At 47.7% G+C, this 27,934-nt stretch overlaps 1 protein-coding gene across 1 annotated transcript; it reads left to right on the forward strand.

Annotated features, from left to right (window-relative positions):
* Window positions 1-1,325: 1,325 nt before the first annotated feature.
* ELMOD3 (ELMO domain containing 3) lies at window positions 1,326-27,477 on the forward strand (the record flags this gene model as incomplete). Its single annotated transcript, XM_079720821.1, has 11 exons — window positions 1,326-1,379; window positions 5,211-5,288; window positions 5,791-5,860; window positions 9,740-9,808; window positions 10,774-10,865; window positions 12,450-12,573; window positions 12,806-12,928; window positions 15,623-15,753; window positions 25,604-25,680; window positions 25,950-26,077; window positions 26,522-27,477. The coding sequence occupies 11 exons, from the start codon at window positions 1,326-1,328 to the stop codon at window positions 26,722-26,724; spliced, it is 1,149 nt and encodes a 382-aa protein (XP_079576947.1). The 3' UTR covers window positions 26,725-27,477.
* Between the last annotated feature and the right edge of the window lie 457 nt (window positions 27,478-27,934).

The following is a 27,934-nucleotide window of genomic DNA, read 5'->3' on the forward strand; positions in this document are numbered from 1 at the left end:
CCATCTTGTTACTGGCAGCCAGTTTGTAGGGAACCCAGATCGTATTCTCTGGAGGGCTGACCTCAGAGCAGTGCCACCCTCCTTCCTTAGTCAACCAAGTCTGGGGAATTCCCTGGCGGTCCAGTGGTTAGGACTTCACGCTTTCACTGCCAAGGGCCTGGGTTCAACCCCTGGTCAGGGAACTAAGATCCTGCAAGCCGTGCAGCGTGCCAAAAAAAAAAAAAGTCAACCAAGTTTGTGAGGTATGACTGCCAGCCATCTGCGTACTTATCCAGATCCTTGTTGTGACAGACGTCCATGGTGTCCCCTTCCCCCATGATGAGGTGTGGGCCTGTCCAGCCCTCTTCCTAAGGTGGACTCATGGGAGGAAGGGCTTAGAGCTAGCCAGACTGGCTAGGCAGCTGCCACATGTACAATATTGGTGCTCACTGAGGAAGGGTAGGCACAGTGTTGCATTTTGAGTTTCTACCGTCGTAGGAACCGAATCTGGTATTACGCCCAACCTGCGTCTGAGACCTAAGCAAAGCCCGAGCACTTCAGCTAAGACCACGCACCAACGTGTCACTCTAAATCAGCCTCACCCCTTTGAGATGCTGCCCCAGATCTCAGTAACTTCATCGTCAGAAACAGATCCCCACCACTTACAGTGGTGCTGCCTCCTGGGTACTGATGGTCCAGCCCTCGGACTCCTGCAGGGACCCCTTATTTCCATCCAGTGACATAGATAGTAAGAGGCAGGCATTTGGCTAAAGAAGCCTGTTTACTCAGAATATGTTTACAGCTGCTTGAAGATTTTTAAAGTCAGTTCTTTTTTTTTTTTTTTTTTTTGCGGTACGCGGGCCTCTCACTGTTTTGGCCTCTCCCGTTGCGGAGCACAGGCTCCGGACGCGCAGGCTCAGCGGCCATGGCTCATGGGCCCAGCCACTCCGCAGCATGTGGGCTCTTCCCGGACCGGGGCACAAACCCGTGTCCCCTGCATCGGCAGGCGGACTCTCAACCAATGTGCCACCAGGGAAGCCCTAAAGTCAGTTCTTAACAGAGGCATAACTGAATGATGAAACCAGTTTTATTCTTTAATTTTTTTTTTTTTCAGGGCTGATGCTCCAGAGACCTCAGGGACTTCTTTTGGGACTCACAGAAACCTACACCCTGGTGATGGCACACAGGGACTGTTTTCTTGTTCTTAGTCTAAATGATTGCCAAGAAGGGAGGCAAAGGTAGAAGAGTCGGATCTAGGGCTCTCCCCAGAGCTTCTAATCTCAGACCTTATTGAACTCCTTTCTCAGCCCAAGGGCAGAGTTCACTTGAACAAATGATTTTGAGTCATGAATGAAGACTCTTGCTCTTTCCATAATGAGAAAGAATTAAGAGATGGACAGGTAAGCAAGCACTTCTGTTTGGGAAAGAAGGTGTTGGTTTGGGTTATGTTGTTAATAGTAATAAGATAGAGCATACATCAAGAGGATGTGGAGCTTTAGAAATGTGTAGGAAAAATCCTCACTATAGTTCTCTTTGTTCTACTAGAAGAAGCTTCTAGTCACTTCTGGGTCAATTGCCTTTCCTGACAGCTTATTTTCTAAGTGGGCTATGGGATTTTGGTCTGGATTTGCTTGGGTGGGAAGAGAATTTCAGGCAGAATCCCCCAAGAAATGTGCATTTCATCAATTTGGGTTGTTTACCTTACTGGCCCTTTCTCTCTCCAATGCGTGTTTTGGCCTGATTATTGTCAGGACCCCTGATTCAATGTGCTATGTCTTTTTTTTTTTTTCTTCTCGGCTGCACTGGGTCTTAGTTGCAGCATGCAGGATCTAGTTCCCTGACCAGGGATCGAACCCAGGCCCCCTGCATTGGGAGCGCAGAGTCTTATCCACCGGACCACTAGGGAAGTCCCCCAATGTGCTATGTCTTTGTGTAAGCCTGGTGACTTACCCTGCATTCCTTTTTCACTACCTTGCCCAGAAATAGTCTTAAATGGAGCCTGTGGGATTCAGTGGCCAGAATGGGGACAAAGCCTGTGCTTTGGGAGTCCAGGGAGGTTTTTGTCACTGTTCTAAGATAGATGAACTGTTCTTCCAGAGAACATCCATCTTTGGACACTAGAGGGGACTGAATTGGAGAGGGAAAGGAAGGATGCGATGAGTCCTGAGCACACAGACTTCTCCAGGGAGCTGTTCAGCACAATGAATTACCAGATATTTTTGGGAATGTATCTTGAGCCTAGCGCTGTGCAAGTGGTCTAAGAAATATAAAACAAGTATATGAGAAAGTCCCTGCACTCAAAGCGGCAGAGTCTGACTGGGGAGACGGGTCTTTTGCAGAGGCCCTTGTGCCGCATACAGAGGGGCTATAGGACTTAGAGACGTGAGGGACCATTGTAGCCCCAGTTGGTAAGGTCGGCCTCCCCGAGGAGGTGGAACTGATCTTGAAGGGACCAGAAAACACTGAGAAGGTTGAGGTGGGGGCGGATTCTGGAGGAAAACCACATGACCCAAGGGCTGGAGGTGAGAGGAACTGCAGCATATATGTTCAGTGGATCAAAGTGGGAGACAATAGTGCTTAGGCATCGTGAGGCCAGTTACAGAGGAGTTAGCTCAGCTGTGGTGTGTTTAGGTGTCCATTCTTGTGTCCCAGGCAAAAAGAAATCAAAAAAATCAAAGCTGTGTTTAAGGAGTGTTAGTTGGCAAAAATATGTGGAAGGGATTAGAGTAACAGGACCATCTGGGATTCTCGGGCCTTGACATAAGCAATGATTCCTTTAATTATTATTTTTTCTTTTATTTATTTTAGAGAAAATAATTCTGCAGATGGTTCCAAATCCAAAAGTACAGAGGATGTACATATAGTGAAAAAACTACCTTCCACCCTTGTCCCCAGCTACCCAATTTTCCTGATGGAGGCAAAGTTACTACTTCCTTGGATATAATTCTGGAAATAGTCTCTGTAAAGACAAGCAAATATATTCATGTGTTTTTTAGAAATTCAAATGGTAAAATAGTGTATATACTCTGCCCTTTGTGTTTTCACTTAATATATCATGAAGATTGTTCCAGATTGTCCATAAAGCACTTTCTTACTCTTTTTTGTGGCTGTATAGCATCTCATTGAGTGGATATGCTTTAATTTGTTTAAAATTAGTCCATTAGTGACAACTAGGTTTATCATGGCGATCATTTTGAAATGTATAGAAATATCAAATCACTGTGTTGTGCACCAGGAACTAACATTGTGTTGTAGGTCAATTATACTTCAAAAGCAAATAGGGACTTCTCTGGTGGCACAGTGGTTAAGAATCCACCTGCCAATGCAGGGGACACGGGTTCAATCCCTGGTCTGGGAAGATCCCACATGCCGTGGAGCAACTAAGCCCGTGCACCACAACTACTGAGCCTGCGCTCTAGAGCCAGCGAGCCACAACTACTGAAGCCTGCGTGCCTAGAGACCGTGCTCTGCAATGTGGAGCCACCACAGTGAGAAGCCCGCACACTGCAATGAAGAGCAGCCCTCGCTCACCACAACTAGAGAAATCCCACACACAGCAACAAAGACCAAGGCAGCCAAAAATAAAAAAAATCAAAAACAAAAACAAACAAAGGAACTCATAGAAAAAGAGATCAGATTTGTGGCTACCAGAGGTGGGGGTGGAATTGGATGAAGGTGGTCAAAAGGTACAAACTTCCAGTTACAAGAAAATAAGTACTAGGAATGTAATGTACAACATGATAAGGATAACACTGCTGTATATTATAAATGAAAGTTATTAAGAGTAAATCCTAAGGGTTCTCATCACAAGGAAAAAAAATTTTTTTTTCTATGTGTTGATGTTGTATCTATAGATGATGGATGTTCACTAAACCTATTGTAGTCATCATTTCATGATGTATATAAATCAGATCATTATGCTGTACACCTTAAACTCATACAGTGCTGTATGTCAGTTATATCCCAGTAAAACTGGGGGCAAAATATAAAGTATAATAAAAGTCCATTAGTGGACAGTCAGGGTTTTTCTAGCTTTCTGTTTTTATAAACAGTACTACCATGAATGACACTGTAAGCATGTCATTTGTACATGGATGACTATACGTGTTAGATAAATTCCTAGAATGAAATTGCAGGCCCCAAATGTGCACAGCATATGTGATTTCATCAGGTATTGTCAAGCCAGAGAGGTGGTACCAATTCACTCTCCAGTGTCTTATAACTCTTGGTCGTCTAGCCAGCACAGTGTTACCACACTTTTTGATCTTTGATAATAGGATAAGTGAAAAACATTATCCCAGAGTAGTTTTATTTGACATTTCTCTTGTTATGAGTAAGGTTGAGCATTTCTTCACATGTTTAAGAACTATTTGTGTTTCCTTTTATGTAAACTATCCATATCCGTGCCAGTTTTTCTCCTGGGTTTGTTTTTTTCCTTACTGATTTGTAGGATTTTTTTTTAACATATTAGGAAAATTAGCCCTGTATTGGTGATATGAGTTGCAAAATGTTGGTCAGATGGTTTTTTAAGCTCCAGTAGGGGGAAGGTTTGGCTGAGCAGAAAGGCCAAAAGTGAGGGAACTGCTTCACTCAACCTTACTTACTCAGAGCCCTGAGACCTTGAACGGAGCCAGGAAATCTGTATAATATTATATTAACGTTGGGATTCCCTGGTGGCGCAGTGGTTAAGAATCTGCCTGCCAATGCAGGGGACACGGGTTCGATCCCTGGTTCAGGAAGATCCCACATGCTGCGGAGCAGCTAAGTCTGTGCACCACAGCTACTGAGCCTGTGCTCTAGAGCCCGCGAGCCACAACTACTGAGCCCACGTGCCACAACTGCTGAAGCCTGCGCACCTAGAGTCCGTGCTCCGCAACGAGAAGCCACCGCAATGAGAAGCCCGTGCACCACAATGAAGAGTAGACCCTGCTTGCCACAAGTAGAGAAAGTCCACACACAGCAGTGAAGACCCAACACAGCCAAAAATAAATAAATAAATAAAATATATTAAAAATAAATTTTTTTAAAGATTATATTCACATTAAGCTTTTCGTGGTTTTTCTTAAGACCGATTAAACAGGAGTTTTCCCTTACAGTATTCCTCGTAGTTGACTTCTCGGGAGTTCATCCATTTTGTGTGTGTGTGTTATTGGAAAAACGTGTGACGTTTAAGCTGTCATCTTTGAGGGACTACTACGTGCCCAGGAGACTGACTTTGGGTTGTCTTGCAGGTTGAAGGTGTGTCTGCTGTGTACCCTCCACCATGTGACAAGGACAACAGTGCTCTTCTGGCTTTCAGGGGAATTCCTGTACGTATCACCCACACCTCAGTGCTTCCTGTCGGTAGAAGCTTGTGGTACTTGCTGTTATGTGGTGCCAGGCACCGGGACACAGGATGGCACAGACCCTGCCCTCCAGTAGCTCACACTTTGGATGGGGAGGTGGGGAGGGCACAAGCATGCAAAACAACCTCTATCTAATAAGATAATTGTTACAATGAGGCAGAACCTAAAGTGCAGCGGGAATATGGAAAGCACACCTCTGTCTCGGTTGAGTTGAGTGGATTTTTGTCTGTTTGCTCTCCAAGGAGGGCATATATTCATACTTTTCCTCACGTCACTCAACTGCTCCATCATAGTTGGCATTTTCTGGGTGCTTCTCTTTAAGATTGGCTTTAACCAACCCATGTGGGAAGACTAGATTCTTCTGGCCACCAGTTTCAAGGACACTCGGTACAGCGGGTGGGACTTGTTTGTGTGGGTGGGGGGATGTGGACTCCGCCCTCACACTAAGGGTCAGCTGCCCCTACAGATTTCAGAGTTGAAGAACCATGGTATCCTCCGGGCCCTGACTGCAGAAGCGAATGGCTGGGAGCCGGCTGGTAAGTCCTCCTCGGAGCCTGTGTGGGATTCAAGGCGGAGCTCCCTATGGGTCTGCTTTTCCTCATTTGAATTTCTGTCACTACTTTTCCTGTAGAATTTTTTAAATATATATATAAATTTATTTATTTATTTTTGGCTGCGTTGGGTCTTCGTTGCTGCGCGTGGGCTTTCTCTAGTAGCAGTGAGCAGGGTCCACTCTTCATTGCGGTGCGCGGGCTTCGCATTGCGGTGGCTTCTCATGTTGCGGAGCACGGGCTCTAGGCACGTGGGCTTCAGTAGTTGTGGCTCACGGGCTCAGTAGTTGTGGCTCGCAGGCTCTAGAGCGCAGCCTCAGTAGTTGTGGCACACAGGCTTAGTTGCTCCGCGGCATGTGGGATCTTCCCGGACCAGGGCTCAAACCCGTGTCCCCTGCATTGGCGGGTGGATTCTTAACCACTGTGCCACCAGGGAAGCCCTTCCTGTAGAACTTCATAGAGTTATCATCTTTCAAGGGAAGTTAGAGACCTGAGTTCTAATTTGGCCCCACAAGCCCTGCCGGTAGCTTACTGTGCGCCTTTGGGGCAAATCATATAATCTCTGTGTCTACAGTGGAAATATTAGTACCTCCTTTGTCCTCAAAGGGATGTTGTGATAATGAAATGAGACAGAGTGGGTGAAAAGCCTTTGAAAAGTTATCCTGTTTTATCTGCTTGACATGGCTCTTCCCATACTATATTTAAAGCTCATTCTACTTGCTAATTTATTACACAGAAAAGCGTACTCACCAATTCGGAAGAACCAGTTCTGGAGTCAGATATCTCTGGCTTAAGTCCTGCCTCTTTCACCCATCAGCCCTATGACCTTGAGCAAGTAACTGAATCTTTCTGACCCTCACTTTCCTCATCTATAAAACAGGGATTATATCAGAACCTGTATGGTAGGAATTGTGTAAGGATTAAATGAGATAATGTAAAGTGCTTAGCACACAGAATGTAAATCATAGTGGGCGCTCATTGGTGTGCATTGTTATCTTTAAATTCTGTAAACTGAAAATGTAATCTCTAAGAATATGGGGTCTATTAAAAATATTCCAATGTAAATTGGAAAAATTATATGGAGGTCTGTAAAGTATATGTTAATTGAATTTTGTCTTTACCATGTGGTGACAAACCTAACATTTATTAGAGGTGTTGCCTTAAATGCTAAAATATTTTCTATTTCAGTGCAACTGGCATTTACGTGCCAGATATTCCTTTTTTTTTTTTGCGGTACGCGGGCCTCTCACTGTTGTGGCCTCTCCCGTTGCGGAGCACAGGCTCCGGACACGCAGGCTCAGCGGCCATGGCTCACGGGCCCAGCCGCTCCACGGCATGTGGGATCTTCCCGGACCGGGGCACGAACCTGTGTCCCCTGCATCGGCAGGCGGACTCTCAACCACTGCGCCACCAGGGTAGCCCCAGATATTCTTAATCATACTAAACAACTACAATTTTTTCCCCAGATTGCTCTTAGCTAATTTAAACTAATAGGCCGACTAAATCAGCTGTGCCATTTACTATGTGAATAAGTAGAAGAGAGGGCTTCCCTGGTGGCGCAGTGGTTGAGAGCCCGCCTGCCGATGCAGGGGACACGGGTTCGTACCCCGGTCCAGGAAGATCCCACATGCTGCGGAGCAGCTAGGCCCGTGAGCTATGGCCGCTGAGCTTGCGCATCTGGAGCCTGTGCTCCGCAACGGGAGAGGCCACAACAGTGAGAGGCCCGCGTACCACAAAAATATATATATATTAAAAAAAAATAAATAGAAGAGGGCCTAAATAAAGGAGGCAATTGACAAAAGGAAAAACGATAAAGAGCCGTGCTAACGTGAGCTGGCTTTGTTATCCTGGAGATTTGGGTTGTTGCTCCTTGTTCTTCTGTTAGTTTAGGGGAAAAATAGTATTTATGTCAGGATCATCTTCAGAGGTGGGAGTCCTAAAGGAACCAAGAAAGGAGAGAGGTGCTGTTACACGGGTTGGATGTTTGTCTCCAGTTTGGGCACCAGATTGCATTGCTGCTTGAGACCTTGGACTTTCTCTTGACTACCTTGCTGTCACAGTAAGCTCCCACACACTTGCCTGTGAGGTTTGTGCTCCTGGCTCACAACCTTTGATCCACTCGTTTGTAGGTGAAGGTGTGTGGGGTGAAAGATTGATCGAGTTGCTCATAATGATCTGAAGGGTGACAAGTCAGTGAAGCTGGATGTGGATGAGGGGTGAAGGGTGGGGAGCTTCTTCTCAGCGTCGTGATGAGATCCATGGCTGCTGGTCCGCTCTTCTTGTTTAGCCACTTTGTCCCTCTTTTTCATCTCCCAAGGGTCCAGCATGCTGGAAGTAAGTTTTATTTTCTTCACTGTCCCAGGTTGAATGTTCTGTATTCTGTTGAAGTTATCTAGTTTGGAAGCCCTGGTGTAGTCTGCTACCCCGGGCTGGGGCTGGCAAGGTTGAATGTCCTAGAGGTCCAGGATTCAGGACCCCGGACCCATCTTATCTGCTCCCACCGTCCACATCCCTGCCAGACCCGAGCCCACAGCTGCGTCAGTGATACTAGCTGATGTTTATTGAGCAAGTGGCCTTTGGGCCACATACTCCCCTGGAATCTGAAGAGTGACGTCATCCTCACAGTGGTTGGAAGAGTGATTACAAATGGTTAAGTAACCTGCCCGGAGAAGTACAGCTCGTGGGGGACAGAGATGCAAAGTTCACGGGCTGTGTGGCTCTACACTGTGTTTCCCAGCTGTCCCCTCCAGCTCCCCAGCAGCATCCTTGTCCTCATTATCCCTTAGTGTTTTGAGGTTTTGGTAGCTTTTTCTTCAATTTGCAAGTATACTTCCAAGACAGTTCACTGTCACGTGAATGTCCTCAGCCCGGATTGCGAGGAAGAGGGGAGCTGTCCTAACCTGCTTTCACCACCCAGGCTAGAAGGCTCACGAGCTTGGGTGTCAAACGGAGGTCTCTCCATCCTGCCCACTGTTGGCCAGTGTCCTCCGTAGCAGATGGGAGAAGCCAGTGATGGGCCATGCTGCCAGCAGTTTGGCCCAGAGAGTGGCAGCTGTGGTGTAGAGAAGAGTGCTGTGTGGTGGTTGTAGAGCGCCTGTCCTGCTGCTTCTTTCTTCTGTTTCCCCCGCTTTTGTTGTGCTTTTATTCATTCATCACACATTCATTGTGGGGAATTCCCTGCGGTCTAGTGGTTAGGACTTAAAGCATCCACTGCAGGGGGCACGGGTTTGATCCCTGGTTGGGGAACTAAGATCCCGCATGCTGCGAGGTATGGCCAAAAACAAAACAAACAAACAAAAAACAACAACAACGAAAACATTCACTGTGCACCTGTCCTGTGTCAGGCGCTCAGAACCCTATCTTCCTGTGGCTCCCAGTGCAGTGGGCAAGACAGTTGCAACCTGGTGGTAAGCATGGGGTGTCAGGGTCTCTCACGGAGCAGCTCCTAATGCAGATTACAGAGGCTAAAGAAGGCACCCAAGGTGAGGGTGATACCGGAATTGGCTGAAGGATGGGATGGAACTGCGCTAGAAGGGGCTGGAACTGCAGGTGGGAGAGCGGGGTGTGCAGAGGCACCCAAGGGGGGTGTTGAGAGACTTCAGGTACTTCTGGATGCCCTAGGACAGAGCCAGAGAGGTAAGAAGTCTCCCGATTGTGAAGAGTTGGGGTTTCATCTTGAGAATTATGGAGGATCCCTGGAGGGTTCTGAGCAGCAGGCTGACGTCAGATCTGCCTTTTTGAAAGCTCACCCTGGAATATCAGAGGGTAGCGACAAGGCCCAAGGCAGGCAGGTAAGGCCAGGGGCTACGGCAGCAATCCAAACACACCTAGATCTCAGAGGGTCTCCTTTTCTCACTATTGCAGTTATGAATACAGAGGTGCTCCGAGCCCAAGAAGAATGGGAAGCTGTGGACAGTATCCAGCCAGAGAGAGGTAACTGCAGGGATGGTGCCGCCTCCTCACAGCCCGCTGCTGCTAAGCACACAATCCACCCATGCGGCTAATGTTCTGTGCCTCTGGGATTAGGATACAGAATTCCTGGGTCTTCTCGTTTTCAATACGTGACATCGGATAAAATCTCTTTTCCCAATTCAGAGGTGATGCCATCGACCTCTGGAGGGAATGGGGATGAATGCCGTGGGGAGAGGGCCGCCGGCCGTGAGAGAAGACCGGGAGGACCTTGGTCAGGGTCAGCTTCTGCAGGGTGATGAGGTCAGGCAGCCAGGACCCCTGTGTCAGGTCGAGCAGGGTGTTCACTGTACAAGGAAGTCCCTGGAAATGGGGGCTGAAGCCACCTGCTGAAAGCCTCTGAGGGCTGCATCAAAAACTGCCTCTCGTGCCTTTCAGGAGGTTTGGATGGAGCTGTGGGAGGGGAGAACTGGGACCCAAATCTAGCCTGAGCCCCACTTGAGCTCCTGAAGAGATGTTAGAGTGGACTGTATCAGCCATCACCTGTATTGCGGACTGATGAGTCAGTACCCTGTGACGAAGGCTGGATAGGGGATCATTCGTATCCAGGGCGTGAGAAGGGGCCAAGTAGAAGATAGGAAAGGCCCCTGAACAAACCTGTAGCTTGCTGCTGCGTGGGTACCTCCTCCAGGCAGTGACTTGCCCCCGCTCACAGATGAGTGGACATTAGGGGCCCCTGCAGAGCTATCCCCACTCATTGCAGGGCTTAGCCTAGTCAGCCTCTGCACAGCCGGGTCCGAAAGGGAGTCAGCCCAGCAGATAACGCCACCCCCTTGACAGAGGAGGGTCGGTTGTAACTGTAGGTGTCTGACGTTTACAGCTGCAAGTCAGCACTGGGCTTAGAGGTGGCAACCAGCGGCCCTCAGTAAATGTCTGCTGATAGAATGACTACTGTTACAAGTGCCAGAGTGTCTTTCCTTTTGCCACAGGGAGCCGGGCCAGCTCAGACCAGACTGGGCAGCTAATCTCTTTCATTGAGGCCCTCCAGCATTTCCAGACCGTGGACCTCTCTTCCTTCAAGGTATGACAGTAGGGAGGTTTGGGGGTCTCAAGCAAAGCACTTTCTTCCCAGGAGCCGGGTTTCTTCCCCACCAGGATAGGGCACTGGGCAAGCAAGATGGGAATTTCCAGGCGAGGGCTGTGTCTCAACTAAGAAATCTCGGGGCACAGGATCACAAGTGGCCAAGGACCCACATGTCATGTGGGCCCCGGCGGCCTTTCAGGGACTGTGCCCCCAGAGCTCTAGGGGCCCTGTCTTATAGGGGCCCGTGGAGCTGCTCCCTGCTCTCCCCTCCTAGGGATGGGGAGGTCTGCAATCAGATGCTAGGGAGTTCCTGGGGAAGCAGGGCCGCCTGTCCAGAGAGCTGAGGAATTCACTGCCACCATAGGAAAATCTTCCATCCCCTAGAGGAACAAGAAGTTATTTGGGAATTTAAAAAATATGTGGGGGGCTTCCCCGGTGGCGCAGTGGTTGAAAGTCCACCTGCCGATGCGGGGGACACGGGTTCGTGCCCCGGTCCGGGAAGATCCCACATGCCGTGGAGCGGCTGGGCCCGTGAGCCATGGCCGCTGAGCCTGCGCGTCCGGAGTCTGTGCTCCGCAACGGGAGAGGCCACAACAGTGAGAGGCCCGCGTACCGCAAAAAAATAAATAAATAAATACGTGGGGTTGGAAAAAGAAAGAATATTAAGGAGAGTAAAAGCTGACAAGCTTTCTGGGGAATCCTGAGTGACCAGTAGTAAGTTTAGAGAACTGTGATTTCAGATCTGCAACCTAAAGCCTGCCTCAAGGAGAGAGGCTAAAAAGATAGGAATCAGATTGGTTTGTACGACCCAGAGATCCAGAGGCTGCCGAAATCAGAGTATCCTAAGCCCTGTGGCAATGGCTGTGAACAAGGAGAAGTCAGCAGGAGCTGGTTTAGGCACTGCTGCTGTGGTGTGGACAGGAGGCGCCAGCTCCCCTCAGGGGTATCCTGCTCCAAAAAAGTGCCCACTGACTGTTTATTTGTTTGTTTGTTTGGCTATGCCACATGGCACGCGGGATCTTAGTTCCCCGACCAGGGATTGAACGAGCGCCCCTTGCATTGCAAGCGTGCAGTCTTAACCACTGGACCGCCAGAGAAGTCCCCCCACCACCACTGACTGTCTTATCTTGGAAGTTGAGAGGGCTGTTAGACTTTATATTTATGTCCTTTACAGAGAGACAGACAGACATACAAAGGGTGGAAGCAGCCCTGCTGGGAAACTTGGCCTGGCAGCTGTGAGATGCCAGCCCCCATAGCCAGCCACCTCTAGCTTCCTTGGTAGTCAGTGACATAGCTATTTCTGGAAAAGCCCAGAGGACCAAATGTAGACGACCGGCTGATAATGCCTATGCTTGGGGACATCTCTCTCTACTTACAAAGAGCCTATGAGCTGGAAGAGCCTGTCTCCAGAGATTCGCAGATGCTTCACAGCTTCTGCCCCATTTCCCTGGCCCAGAAGCCAGCCAGTTAGTGGGAGAACCACTCCTTTCTGCAAGACCAGTCCTGTACTGAGGCTGATAGTAAGTTCATTAAAGCAAATGAACACAGCACTCTGCCTATTGCCTGCACATTCCTCCCCAGAAAAGAATCCAGCCAGCGATCCGAAGGACCGGGCTTGCTGCCCTCCGGCACTGCCTCTTCGGGCCTCCGAAGCTGCACCGGGGCCTCCGTGAAGAAAGGGACCTGGTCCTGACAATCGCTCAGTGTGAGTGCATGGGGGCCACCACAGGGCAGGCGCTGCGTGAGTGGTCAGGCAGGGAGCAGTTTGCCTACCCAGTTGCTGAGACTAAGCCAAGGCTATTGCATTTACCATGTTGGGGGGAGAGCAGAGTGTCTGGAGCACCGGCCAGGTCTGTCTTGGCTGTACCGTTCTCTGGGAAGCACTCAGTGCTCCCGTGAGGGCCAATCCAACAGAGCATGGGTGTGTTTTGGGGCAGGTGGCCTGGATAGCCAAGACCCAATGCATGGCCGAGTCCTCCAGACCATCTATAAGAAGCTGACCGGCTCCAAGTTTGACTGTGCCCTCCACGGAGACCACTGGGAAGATCTGGGCTTTCAGGGTAAGAGAGAGGAATGGTTCATCTTCTCCCTGACTCCTTATTCCAGGACTAGCGTGAGAACCGAGACAGTCCTCTTCCTGTCATGCCAGCACCATGAGACAGGATATCTGGGGCAGAGTATTTCAGGAAGAGGGTACAGCAAATGCAAGGGCCCTGAGGTGAAATGTGTGTAACTCTTGCTGAGAAATAGCAAGGAGTGAGTGTGGCTGAAGTGGAGAAGGAGAATAGTTCACTCAGGGCCTTGCAGGCCAGTGTAAAATATTTACTCTAAGTGAGATAGAAAGCATGGGAGTGATAGGATTTGGAATCCAGTGTTTTCTTTTTATTCTTTTCTTTTACTATCGATGAAAAAATTTTTTTATATTATTTCATTTTTTTGAGTGAAACAAAATGATTTCACCTGTTTTGGGACTGTACTATTTTTTCAAAATCATATCAAATTACATTTGTATAGAATAGGAAAATAATTTAAAAAGGAAACTATAGACTCATAATTAATTGGTGCTCTGTTGGTACTGACAATGTGTTTAAGTTCCTTTACCTACCTTCATCTATAATATAATTGTCCTAAATATTCCCTCTGTGTACATTGGGAATCACATCAGTATTATGATTTTTGTTTCAACCATTAATTTAAATAACTCAAGAGGAGGAGCAAGGTCTGTTGTATTTACCCATATATTTACTCTCTCCATTGTTCTTTCTTCTGTTCTGATATTCTAAGATTCCTTCTTTTATCACTTCCTTTCTGTTTCAGGAACTTCCTTTAGCCATTTTCTAAAGTAGGTCTGCTGGCAATAGATTCTTTAGCTTTCCTTCATCTGAGAGTGTCTTGATTTCCCCTTCACTCCTGAAGGATAATTTCTCTGAATGTAGAATTCCAGGTTGACAGGTCTTTTCTTTCAGCACTTGAAAATAAATGTGCTACTTCCTTTTGGCCTCCATGGTTTCTCATGAGAAATCTGCTGTTACTTGAATTATTCCTCCTTGTTAGATAAGAAGTTGTTTCTCTCTCTGCTTTCAAGATCTTTTTTGTTTGTTTTTTTTCTTTTGTTTGCAGGAGTTTGACTATGATATGTCTTAGAGCTTATCTTAGAGTTTGACCATGATATGTCTTTGGGCTTATCTTATTAAGGGTTTGCTCGGCTTCTTGAATCTGTAGGTTTATGTCTTTGGCCAAATTTGGTAAATTTTCAGCCATTATTACTTTGAGTACTTTTTTCAGCCCTCCTCTTTCTCCTCCCTTGTACAACTCTGATGACACAGATGCTAGATCTTCTGTTACTGTTCCACAGGTCCCAGAGGCTCTGTTCACTTTAGGGGGATCTCTGTATAGCTCAGAGGTCTCCAAGGCTCTGTTTATTTTGTTTTGTTTTTTCTCTCTATTGATCAGATTGGGCAGTTTATATTGTTCCATCTTCAAGTTCACTGGTTCTTTCCTCTTTGGTCTCTATTCTGATGTTGAGCCCATCCAGTGAGTTTTTAATTTTAGGTATGACATTTTTCAGTTCTGAAGTTTCTGTTTGGTTCTTTATATCTGATATTTCTTTACTGAGACTTTCTGTTTTTTTATTTTTCTCAAATGTTTGTAATTGCTTATCAAAGGCATTTTTATGATAGCTGCTATAGTAGTTTTCTATTGTTGCTGCAGAAAATTACCACAAATTTAGTGGCTTAAATCAACACAGATTTATTATCTTCTAGTTCTGTAGTTCAGAAGTCTGACACAGTCTCACTGGGGCAAGATCAAGGTGGCAGCAGGGCTGCATTCCTTTTTGGAGGATCTAGGAGAAAATCTATTTCTGTGCCTTTTCCACCTTCTAGAGTCCACCCACGTTCCTCCTCCTTCAGAGCCAGGAACACAGCATCTCTCCGAGCTGATTCTGTCCTCACATCTCTTTTTCTGACTCTGTGCTTCTACCTCCCTCTCTCACTTTTAAGGATTCTTCTGACTACATTGGGCCCAGCCAGATAATCCAGGATAATCTCCCTATCCTGATTAGCAACCTTCATTCTAACTGCAATCTTGATTCCCCCTTGCTGTGCAACAGAACGTACTTGTAGGTTCTGGGGTTTAGGACGTGGATATCTCTGGAGGTGCCGTTATTCTGCCTAGGACAGCTGCTATAAATTCCTTATCAGGTAATTCCAACATATGTGTGATCTCAGTGTTGCTATCTGTTGATTGTCTTTTCTCATTCAAATTGAGATTTTCCTAGTTCTTGGTGTAATGAGTGATTTTTTATTGTGTCCTAGATATTGTGGGTATTATGTAATGACAGTGTTGATCATCTTTAAATCTTCTGTTTTAGCAGGCCTCCTCTGACACTGGGCAGTGGGGGAAGGGTGATGTCACCTCATTACTGCCAGGTGGGGATAGAAATCCAGGTATCCCACTTGACCTCCACTAATACCACTGGCTGGGTGGGGCAGGGGTGCCTCATTGCTGTTCCCATGTAGCCTCCACTGATGTCACAGAGGGTGTGGTGGGCTCCTTAGCACTAGAGAAGGATAAAAGTCCCAGCTCCCCGCTTCTTTGACTGCCTTGGCAGAGCTGAGGGGCACCTTGTTATAGTCAGGCAGGGGAAGTCTAGGCTCTCCACTTGGGCAGTGATCAAGGTAACCAAGTCATTGAATCTCACAGGGCAGGGATTTCATTAAGCACCCTGAATTTCCTCTTGGTTTTTGTTTTAGGAACAAATCCAGCCACAGACTTGAGAGGAGCAGGCTTCCTTGCCCTCCTGCATCTCCTGTACCTGGTGATGGACTCAAAGACGTTGCTGATGGCCCAGGAGATCTTCCGCCTGTCTCGTCACCATATCCAGGTGGGGCTTTGGTGGGAAGCCAGCAGAGAGGGCTGTAGGGGCTAGGACCTGGGCACAGGGCTCTCCTGAGTAACCATGACAGCTTCGCAGGTAGATCTCCAGTTGCTGAGGGCCCTCAGGACAGCTGAGGCAAACCAGGCATGGGCATCCCTGTCACCCTGACCTGGCTGGAATCTGAGCTCCAGCAGTCATGAGTGTGTGTCTCAAGCAAGTGCCTCAACTCTTCAGAGCCTTGGTTTCCTCATCCATAAAGAGGAAATCATGGAAACGTCAGCTGTATAGTTGGGAAAATTAAATGAGGTAATGTACAAAAGCACTAGACACAACTGTGGTACCAGTGTCTCAGCTCACTGCCCTCCCAGTATTGGCAGGTTCTCCTGACCCTGGAGGAGGGGGGTCAGCCTTTATTTGCCCAGAGAAGAAGGTTTGCCTCCAAGTGTCAGGTGACACATGGACTTGCTGAAAGGCCAGAAGTGGCTCCTGTAGCCCTCAGGTTCTGTCCGGGCCTGCTCTCCAGGGTTGGTTTGATGGTTTTCCCCTGTAGTAAAAGGTGGTGGTCCCTCCATTTTAGAAAACAGACTTGACCTGTTTCCTGCCATTCATCTCTCCCAGATTCATGGGGCCTGGAATTCATTCATGTGCTAAACAGGTGTTTATTTAGGATTCCCTGTGCTAATTGTTGTTCTTGGTGCTTGGGAAACATCAGTGAGCAAAACAGACAAAGATCCTTCTAGCAGAGAGGACAAGACAGTAAGCCTAATACATAAATAAATCATAGAGTATGTTAAAGGTGGTAAGTGCTAAATAGGCAAGGTTAGGAGAATGCGGGAGGATTACAGTTTTATGGGGTATTAGGGGAGCTCTCATGAGAGGATGAGACTTAAACCAAGCCTTGAAGGAGGTGAGGATGTTAGCCAAGCTTGTATTTGGAGGAAGAGCATTCCGCACAGAGGGGGCAGCTAGAGCAAAGGTCCCAAAGGAGGTGTATGTCTGGCATGTGCAGGAATGGCAGGGAGGCCAGCTGGGAGCAGAAGGGGCGGGGAGGGCAGTGGGAAGGAGGTTATGGGGCAACAGGGACCAGATGGTGTCGGGCCCGGTAGGCTATGATGAGGATGCTTGCTTTTACTCTGGGTCAAATGAGGGTTTTGAACAGCCTGGAGTGACACGATCCAACTTACATTCTTAAATGGATCCTACCAGCCGTTGGGTTGAGAGTAGTCTCTGGTGAGGGCTTTTGTAATCAAGTTAGAGATGATGGGGATCTGGACCAGGGTATTTTCAGAGGAGGCGTTGTGAAGTGATCAGATTCTGGATATAGAATCTTGAGCGTATGGGCTGTAGAGAATAGAGCCAGCATATTTTTCGGATGGATTGGGTACAGGTGTAAGAAAAAGAGGCATCAGTGGTGATTTTTAGCCTGAGCAGCTGGAAGGACAGAGTGGCCACCAACTGAAATGGAAAAGAAAGAGCGAGGGTGGGGGTGGTTCCATCTGCCATATAAATTTTAGACTGAGGTTATGCATTTGTTTGTTTCATAATTTTATTTATTTATTTATTTTTGGCTGCGTTGGGTCTTCGTTGCTGCGCGCGGGCTTTCTCTAGTAGCAGCGAGTGAGGGCTACTCTTCCTTGTGGTGCATGGGCTTCTCACTGCAGTGGCTTCTCTTGTTGCGGAGCACGGGCTCTAGGCGCACAGGCTTCAGTAGTTGTGACACGCAGGCTCAGCAGTTGTGGCGCACGGGCTCTAGAGCACAGGCTCAGTAGCTGTGGTGCACGGGCTTAGTTGCTTCGCAGCATGTGGGATCTTCCCAGACCAGGGCTCGAACCCGTGTCCCCTGCAGGCGGATTCTTAACCACTGCGCCACCAGGGAAGCCCCAGGGTATGCGGTTTTGACAACTACAGAAGTGATGTACCTCATGTCAGGAGCACCCATGTCAACATGTCTTATTACTGGTGAAGTTAACCTTGGGCGCATGGTTAAGGGGATATCAGCCAGGTTTCTACGCTGTAAAGTTACTATTTTTCCCTTTGTAATTAATCACTATCTTGGAGGAAAATACTTTGAAGCTATGCAAATATCCTGATTTTCCTCAAACTTGGTTCTAATAGTGATTTTGTTTTCCTCATTCCTCCTACATTTATTAATTTTTAAATTTATTAATTGGAATTCTTCTGTAAGAAAGAATTGCCTTTGCTATTTATTGATTCAGGTACTTTTTATATCCACATGGACTCAGATTTTTACTTTATTCTATGGGATATAACCCAACACTTTTATTGTTTATTTTGTTGCTAAAATTGTTCCCATGTCGACCTTTTTTTTTTTTTTTACATCTTTATTGGAGGATAATTGCTTTACAATGGTGTGTTAGTTTCTGCTTTATAACAAAGTGAATCAGTTATACATATACATATGTTCCCATATCTCTTCCCTCTTGCATCTCCCTCCCTCCCACCCTCCCTATCCCACCCCTCTAGGTCCCATGTTGACCATTTTAAGAGCTCTTTCAGGTGGTACCTGTGCCCTTTCAGCATGCCCTGTCCTTTTTTGAGCACTTTTCTACTTTCTGGATCCTAAAGATGCTCTAGGCTCTTGTATTTTCCCTGAATGATTCCCAGCCCTGAGATCAACCACTTCTCCAAAGAGCTCTTGTTCTTTAAGTTGGAGAATGATCTTTGGAAACCAAGATCTGAGTGCTGGGTGTTCTCACTGGTATTAAGATCTCACTGTTTCTAGGTCCTCTCAGTGTCCAGAGCTTGGAAAATATGTATGTGGCACTGGTTCCCTCCTGACTCTGAAAGGAATGGTCTCCAGTGGTGAGCAGACCTGCCCAGGCCCCAGCAGCACTTCACAGAGAACAGGAACGGGGGTGTGATGCTGCCTGAGGGAGAGGAGCTGAGAATGAGTGGCTGAAGGTCAGACCTGCAGCATTTTCTTCAGATCATTGTGTCTTCAAGCTGGAGTCAGGCCAGCCTGCACTGCAAAAACAGACTGTTCCAGTAACTGTGTTGTTGGTCATATTAGTTAATTCTCAGAACCTCAGCTTCTTCCTTTGTAACATGAGAAAATAATCCCAACTCCGTAGACTTATTCTGAGTTGGAGAAAAACTGTGTAAAGTGCTAAGCACATTAGTCATTCAAGGAGTGTTAGTTATCAAAGTAACTTTTGATCTCCGTGAGCAAAAATACATTTTATATACGTCTTATAGATAATACATGCATACGTAAATACATCTTGTGTTTTCAAAATCATATCTGCGCTTGCACCTGCACACACACACACAACACATACATCCACACATATACACACAGCCATTGTAAAGTAAGATAGATCCATTTTGAATCTAAAACTTCTTGACTACAAAACAAATAGTCACACAGTTCCTGCCACCTGGGCAGTTTTTCATTTCGTTCACTGCATATCTGTTATCTTCTGAGGAAAAGTACCCATTAAACCTGACGGTTTCACGTACGCCCATCTCTTCCAGGAGACACTGGAGGAGGAAAGAGGGGACTTCGTGAGGATCTGGTCTTGAGGTGTATCAGGACCCATGAGTTGAGAATGTGGGTGTATTCTGTGCTCTTCATGATGTGGGGAGGTAATGTCTGGGTCAAGTTTGAGAACCGGACCAGTTAGCTTATGAAACAGTGCAGTCTCTTGTAGCGACGCTGCTTTGTTATAGGAGGCCCAGAGGTTGAGGCATATCTTAGCAGTCACTGGGCCAGCCCCTTGTTGTAGAGACAATGAAGACCCAGAGAGGGGAAATGGCTTGCCCGAGGTCCCCCAGGTAATGAGTATTTCCTAGAAATCATCTCTGACCTCAGCGCCTCCCTTCCTGTGGTTTTTGAAGGCTCTCTTGTAAGACCTTCCTGCAGAAATATGGAAGCCAGGGTAGAGGGTTAGTGCCAATTCAGCATCCCTCATTCATTTTCAAGGACAGGCTTGACTGAGGTGAGAGGGTAGGTCATTGGATATCTGAGGGAGGAACGTCCCAGGCAGAGGGAAGAGCAAGACAAGAGAGGAAGCCCTGGGTACTTGATCTGGGTACGGACCAGCCTGACCACTTTGACCAATCTGTTTCTCATCCCTTCACCTGCTGGCCTTTGTGGAATTTATTGTGGATTTATATTTACTCCACAACATGCGTGTCAGACAATAAGAAGGAATAGCAGCTTAAAATAATAAAATAAGAGGGCTGGTGTAGGTGTCAGGAAGCTAGATACTAGTTCCATCTGCAGTATCATTACTTAGCTATGATTTGAGGCAAGTCACCTAGCCTCTCTGGGCCTCCCTTTGCTGTTTTATGAAATAAGAGATTTGGCCTAAATGATTCTAAGGTCCCTTCCGGCTTTATGATTCCTTGAACTCTTAAGTAACTCCAAAGTTTAAAGGAAAACTTCACCTCAAGCCCTTATGAATCTTGAAAATACAGTTTTCCAGGAGGCACGTAGGAGACCAGAGTAACAGTTGGGGGACTCAGACCTGCCAGCAGCCAGTCCTATCTCTTTCCTAAGGAGAGAGCTGAGGTCTCAGGTACCTGTGGTACATCCTACTAAAGGGGAATTGGCCAGAAACTACAGATGCTGGGGGAACCCAGGACTCCATGGAAGTGCATGGTCCACGCTGTCCTGAGGAGGAGGAGTGCTACAGTTGAGATGCCGAGATGCAGGCCGCATCTGGCTGATTGCTGGCAGAAAGGGAAGCCCCTCACAACAGTAGTTACAACAATTTGTATAGCTTTCCTTGCAATTTCCGTCTGTTATTTCATTCCATCAATGTGACAAGCCTGTGAAAAGGTAGGGCAGAGATGATCCTTGTAAATCTTCATTTCCTGGCGAAGGAACATGAAGATATTACAGACCAATATTGCTGATGAATATAGATGAAAAGATCCTCAACGAAATACTAGCAAACAGAATCCAACAACACATTAAAAGGATCATACACCATGATCAAGTGGGATTTATCCCAGGGATGCAAAGATTCTTCAATATATGTAAATCAATCAGTGTGATACACCATATTAACAAATTGAAGAAGAAAAACCATATGATCATCTCAGTAGATGCAGAAAAAGCTTTTGACAAAATTCAACACCCATTTATGATAAAGGCTCTCCAGAAAGTGGGCATACAGGGAACCTACCTCAACGTAATAAAGGGCATATACAACAAACCCACAGCAAACATGATTCTCAGTGGTGAAAACCTGAAATCATTTCCTCTAAGGTCAGGAACAAGACAAGGCTGTCCACGCTCGCCACTATTATTCGACATAGTTTTGCAAGTCCTAGCCACGGCAATCAGAGAAGAAAAAGAAATACAAATTGGAAAAGAAGAAGTAAAACTGTCACTGTTTGCAGATGACATGATACTATACGTAGAGAATCCTAAAGATGCCACCAGAAAACTTCAAGAGCTAATCAATGAATTTGGTAAAGTTGCAGGATGCAAAATGAATGCACAGAAATCTCTTGCATTCCTATACACTAATGATGAAAAATCTGAAAGAGAAATTAAGGAAACACTCCCATTTACCATTGCAACAAAAAGAATAAAATACCTAGGAATAAACCTACCTAGGGAGACAAAAGACCTGTATGCAGAAAACTATAAGACACTGATGAAAGAAATTAAAGATGATACAAACAGATGGAGAGATACACCGTGTTCTTGGATTGGAAGAATCAATATTGTGCAAAAGACTATACTACTCAAAGCAATCTGCAGATTCAGTGCAATCTCTATCAAATTACCAATGGCATTTTTTACAGAGCTAGAACAAAAAATCTTAAAGTTTATATGGAGGCACAAAAGACCCTGAATAGCCAAAGCAGTCTTGAGGGAAAACTACAGAGCTGGAGGAATCAGACTCCCTGACTTCAGACTATACTACAAAGCTACAATAATCAAGACAATATGGAACAGGCAGAAAAACATAAATATAGATCAATGGAACAGGATAGAAAGCCCAGAGATAAACGCACGCACCTATGGTCAACTAATCTATGACAAAGGAGGCAAGGATATACAATGGAGAAAAGACAGTCTCTTCAATAAGTGGTGCTGGGAAAACTGGACAGCTACATGTAAAAGAATGAAATTAGAACACACCCTAACACCATACACACAAAAAAAATAACTCAAAATGGATTAGAGACCTAAATGTAAGACTGGACACTATAAAACTCTTAGAGGAAAACATAGAAAGAACACTCTCTGACATAAATCACAGCAAGATCTATTTCGAACCACCTCCTAGAGTAATGGAAATAAAAACAAAAGTAAACAAATGGGACCTAATGAAACTTAACAGCTTTTGCCAAGCAAAGGAAACTACAAACAAGATGAAAAGACAACCTTCAGAATGGGAGAAAATATTTGCAAACGAATCAGTGGACAAAGGATTAATCTCCAAAATATATAAACAGCTCATGCAGCTCAATATTAAAAAAACAACCCAATCCACAAATGGGCAGAAGACCTAAATAGACATTTCTCCAAAGAAGACATACAGATGGCCAAGAGGCACATGAAAAGCTGCTCAACATCACCAATTATTAGGAAAATGCAAATCAAAACTACAATGAGGTATCACCTCACACCAGTTAGAATGGGCATCATGAGAAAATCTACAAACAATGAATGCTGGAGCGGGTGTGGAGAAAAAGGAACCCTCTTGCACTGTTGGTGGGAATGTAAACTGATACAGCCACTCTGGAGAACAGTATGGAGGTTCCTTAAAAAACTAAAAATAGAACTACCATAGGACCCAGCAATCCCACTACTGGGCATATACAAAATTGGGCCGCTAGTAAGTGGTGAAGCTGGGGCGAGGACCCCCATCACCAGGCAGCTCGCCCAGCAGTGGGCTCCTTACAGCGGGGTTCTCAGCCAGCAGCCCGCCTCAGACTCACCTGGGGGGATGCAGGTGCCCAGGCCCCTCCCTCCACAGAACTACTGAATTGGAATCTCCAGGGATGGGGCCATGTCAGCAGCAGCTGCAAAAGACAGTCTGGTTTTCTTGCTTCAGTGTTCAAAGGTGTTTAAGCCCAACTGTGAGGTGTGAAGAGAAATGAAATTTTAAATGGAAGCTCAGAAGTGTCCACGTCTGATTTCCTCTGCTGTCTTTTTAGTCAATTCCCTAAACACAGCCTCAATGTGGTATTTTAGCTCAAAGCCACACTTTTCAGGTCCAAGGGAACTGCTGAAGGAAAGGAGATACTTCTATCTGAATTCCAGTTTTTCACTGCTTTTTAGTAAGTAGGCTTTCATAAAAATGTTCCTGAGAATGAATGAACAGTAAGTTCGGATCCTCTGTTAATTATGTTGCTACCATGTTCTTGTTCCCGTATTTATTTTTAGACTGAAAGAAAGCAAGGGAAGGGATGATATTATACAAATATTATGATAATTAAATAGGCAATACCCGAAGGTAGAGATGCATTGCTGCTGACCTCAGCTACCCACTGAGGCGCAGATAATAATTATGAACGTTTGTTAGCACCGCCTCAGGCCAGTGCTGCACTGAGCATTTTGCATACGTGATCTAAATTACTCTTTAGAGCAGCTCTGTGAGGTAGGTTGTGGGATAATAGAAAATGTAGACTGGGGATAATAAAAGCTACCCTGGAGAGTTTTTGTAAGGATTAGCGAATTGACTCCACTCTGCATGGCCCTTGTGTGGGGGTCCCCAGGACCACTGGGAGGACTCCCAGGATTTGGTGTATAGTTGTACCCTCAGCTGTGATTTACTGCAGCGAAAGCAAAATCAGCAAAGGGAAGAAGTGCATGGACAACATCCATAGGAAACCAGGCGTGGGCTTCCAGGAGTCCTCTGCCGGTAGAGTCACACGGGACGTACTTCATTCCTCCGGCATCCAATTGCGTAACACGTGGAATGTTGCCAACCAGGGGGCTCATCAGAGATTCAGTATCCAAGGTTTTTACTGGGGGCTGGTCACACAGGCACCATCTGTCTAGCACGTACCAAGATTCCAGAATCAGAGCGAAGGCAGGTGTTCAGCATAAACCATATGGTTTGCACAGTTTGGGTACAATAGTCAGCCTGAGGGAATGGTGGGAAGCCTCTCAAAATCCAAGTTCCCAGATGCCAGCCTTATAAGCAGGCCTTTCTAAGGATGGCAATCTCAAGCCTGCTGTGTTCACTTTTTTTTTTTTTTTAACATCTTTATTGGAGTATAATTGCTTTACAATGGTGTGTTAGTTTCTGCTTATAACAAGGTGAATCAGCTATACATACACATATATCCCCATATCTCCTCCCTCTTGCGTCTCCCTCCCACCCTCCCTATCCCACCCCTCTGGTCACAAAGCACCGAGCTGATCTCCCTGTGCTATGCGGCTGCTTCCCACTAGCTATCTATTTTACATTTGGTAGTGTATATATGCCCATGCCACTCTCTCACTTCGTCCCACCTTACCCTTCCGCCTCCCCATGTCCTCAAGTCCATTCTCTATGTCAGCGTCTTTATTCCTGTCCTGCCCCTAGGTTCTTCAGATGTGTTCACTCTTTTCTGCACAGCACTTAAAATTTATTTCCTTTTTGGTTTTGAGAGATGGGAGAGCTGAGTCTCACAGAGTTCGGGTGGCCTTCCTAAGTATACACAGCTGGCAGGTGGCCAGGCCAAGATCTGGAATCCAGGTGTCATGGAAGGCCCTGAGAAAAATCCTTGTGGAGCCAAAAGACCTTCTACAGTTCAGTGCTGGCCACTAGAACTTTTTGCAATGAAGGAAATATTCTCTATCTGCACTGTCCAATGTAGCAGCTCTTAAGCAAGAGTGGCTATTGAGCACTTGAAATATGGCTAGTATGACTAAGGGGTTGAATTTCTAATTTTACTTCATTTTCAATTAAAATTTAAATAGCTACACCTGGCTAGTTGCTATAGTGCTGGACAGCATAGTTCTACATCACAATGTAACGGATTTTTCTTCTCAAGGGAAGCAGATGGGATAAATAGACTCTGGCTCTTGTTCTAAGCTAAGGAACGCACTGGTCTATGTGTCCCTATCAGCCGATGCCCTGGTGTCGGTTCGACAGCAGAAACTAACATGCAGTATTTGCAAATCCCCTGGGGAAAGCCTCTTTTCATTTGCTTGGGTTTTTGTTGTTAAAGAATAGGAAGGAACTGGCGCCTCCAAAAAGAAAGCATTCAGGTGGACGCTATAGGGAATTTGGAGGCCCTTCCTGGTAAAGCAGCCCTGCTGGACCCAGTCTGCCCCGCTCCAGAGTGGGACCTGCACAGCCCGTTCTCAGGCCTCTGTGTTACTAAGAGATGGGGTGCGCCCTAAGTCAAGGCTGACTTTCTACCTACTTGTACCTCCTCTGTCTGCTTTTGGGTGAAGAGCTTATGAGCAAATAACCAGAAGCCCAGAGAAGGGGAGAAGAGGTTTTAAGAACCTATAGAATGGGTTAGATAACTGAGCCTCACTCCTCTTGTGTCCATCCGACCCCAGGGGGTGATGTGGTCCACAGGCAGCGCACGGGGCGGGCCTGGTGAAGGCCAAGGAGAGCTGATGGATCGCATGTTGAAGAGGCTGGAGAACTAGCACAGGGGTTTGTGCACCAGCTTCGGAGTGAATCGACCTCAGTAGGAATCTTGGTTCCAACACCTTAGGAAAGTTATTTAAGGTCACTGACCCTCAGTTTCCTCCTCTGTAAAATGGGAAGATTATTGTGAAAATTAAATGTAAGCATCAGTAATACCAGCCGCTTGCCTCTGGCTGTGATGGTTACCTCCCGCGGGCCAGGTTGGGTTGTGGGGACGGGAAGCACAGAAGGTGAGAGCCTGGATTGCCGCTGACCCAGTGCCCGCTCCGTTCCAGCAATTCCCTTTCTGTCTGATGTCCGTGAACATCACCCGCATCACGATCCAGGCCTTAAGGGAGGGCTGTCTCTCCAGGTGAGTCCCCACGCTGGTCACCCCGCCCTCCCCAGCCAGCAGAGCCCGGTTCCCTCCCACCCCCAGCCCCCGTGCCTCATCCTCCCAGCTCTCTCCCTCACCTGCTGGTTCCGGGGTACCTGGACAGATCCCCGTGCACCAGCCTCGCAGCCCATCTCTCCTCCCCAGCCCTGACCTCAGATGTGAAGGCTCCTTGGGGACGGGGCGGGAGGGCCCCCAGGTGTCGGCCTCTGTCCACTGCTGAGCAGGTGACCTCCCCCGTCCTGCAGGGAGTGTAACCGGCAGCAGAAGGTGATCCCGGTGGTGAACAGCTTCTACGCCGCCGCTTTCCTCCGCCTTGCGCACGTCTGGAGGACGCAGCACAAGACCATCTCTGACTCGGGCTTTGTCCTCAGAGGTGTGCTCGCTCTTCTGGGGAGGCCTAGCTCCTGCACTCCTGGCGTCCCAGGGTTCAGGGACCCCAGGGTGGTGGCTGGACTGGTTTGGGGTGCCTTCCTTTCCCCCCACCCCCCATTCGCGGCTTCTCAAGTTCCAGCTTCCCCGGGCCTCCCGTCCCACCCTTGGGAGCCTGCCGCTCTCCTCCCTTTCCGGCCCTGTACGTCGGGTGACTATATTTTCTGAATCAAAAGCTGGGCCCAACAGTTGGACTGGCTCTTCAAAGTTGAGACTGTCCTGGACAGGGTGGAGTGTGTGGTCCCTGTGGCCGAATCTGGTTCCTGGGTCTCCCCCTCTGGTGAGCTCTCCGTCTTAGACGACTCCTTCACCCTCCTCTCCAGAGCCTCTGGGCTGTGCGTTCCACAGCCCCCACAAGCCTTCTGCTCCCCAACCCTCTCTGTTCCAGACTTGGAGGCGTTGGCCAAGAAGAGCCCCAGACGGCTGCTGAAGACCCTGGAGATCTACTTGGCTGGAGTGTCCAAGGGACAGGCCTCCCTGTTGGGGCCGCGGAAGTGTGCTGGGCCACAAGCCCCTCCCTCCAAGGATCTCACTTTCACAGGAGTGTGTGACCTGCCACCACACTCCTCTGAAGGCACATGGCTGATCTGACCAACCCCAGTGAGCGGCCGCCGGATCAAAAGCCTTGAAGGGGCTTTCGGAGGGTGTACCCTGGCACCTTTCTGCCCCTTGCGGTCCTAGCAGAAGGCATGTAGGAAGCCTGTTGGCGGAGCCAAGGACCCTCACCTGCATGAGACATGAGGGGCTGTTAAATCTGACCCACTCCCCACAGACCTGCCTCCAGAGCAAGGAAAACTTTGCCATAATCTTAGTTGGGCTACAGCTTCCAGAGTGGGGTTCCAGGTAATTTCAGTGACAGATCATGATGTGGGAGACCCCGTCTGGATGTTCCACGCAGCCCTCCATCAAAGGCCTTCCCGAGGAGAGGTGCCGGAATTCTGACTCCCCGGCAGCGGGGCTTTCAGGCCTCAGGGGTCCACGGGACAGGGACCGGACATGGGCTGAATAGTTAGAATGTGAAGGGAGATGGTAGCGGTGGCAGCAGCTGACAGGGGGTAGCATGAACCAGAGCGTGCCCATGGGCCTGCCTTCCTCTCCATCCCCTGGGGTCTCTGGCCTTGCACTTATCCCACCCTCACCCCTCCCCCTCCCTCCTCCCCTCTGCTTGTGACACAGAACCAGGCACTGGGCTAGGTGTCTGCTGCCACCCATCCTAACCGCCCACCAGCTGGGCTACCCCCGTGGAGGCTGTGCAGGTCCCGTCAGGGATGGTTCTCTGGCCTGGGCGAAGGAAGGAGGAAATTCACGTACCAGCAGTTTTTAAATAAAAGAATTCTGGGTTAAGAGCCTCAAGTGTTTTCCTTCCACACAAGCTTTGTGCCTTCCTGTGGCCCTGTTATCCCAGGGTCCCCTTTAGAGCCAGGCACTCGGCCGGGTGACGTCCTGGTTGTCTCTGGTGCTGGTCATGGGCCCAGGAGAGGTTGCTGTGCCCTGGCCACACTCCCGCCAAGTTCACACACTGTCCAGCCTCACCCTGCTGCACTTACAGACCCGGAGACTCTGCACGCTCTAACCAGTGGGCAAGGCGGCCCTGGCTCTTGTCAAAGTTGGCTGGTGTTTGTCCTGTATTTGCTTCTGGGGAAGCTAGCTGTTTCACTCCACTCACAAGAGGGCCTCCAGGGCTTTGGCGCTGGGGAACGGGGGGCAGGTGAGAGCCCCACTAGGCTGCTGTCCTGTCCTCTGACCTCCCTGTGGAGTCACGGAAGACAACTGTCCGGCCCCGCAGGCCTCTCCAAGTCTG

This window comes from Hyperoodon ampullatus (assembly GCF_949752795.1).
Source record: "Hyperoodon ampullatus genome assembly, chromosome: 15".
In the NCBI taxonomy this organism is placed as follows: domain Eukaryota; kingdom Metazoa; phylum Chordata; class Mammalia; order Artiodactyla; family Ziphiidae; genus Hyperoodon; species Hyperoodon ampullatus.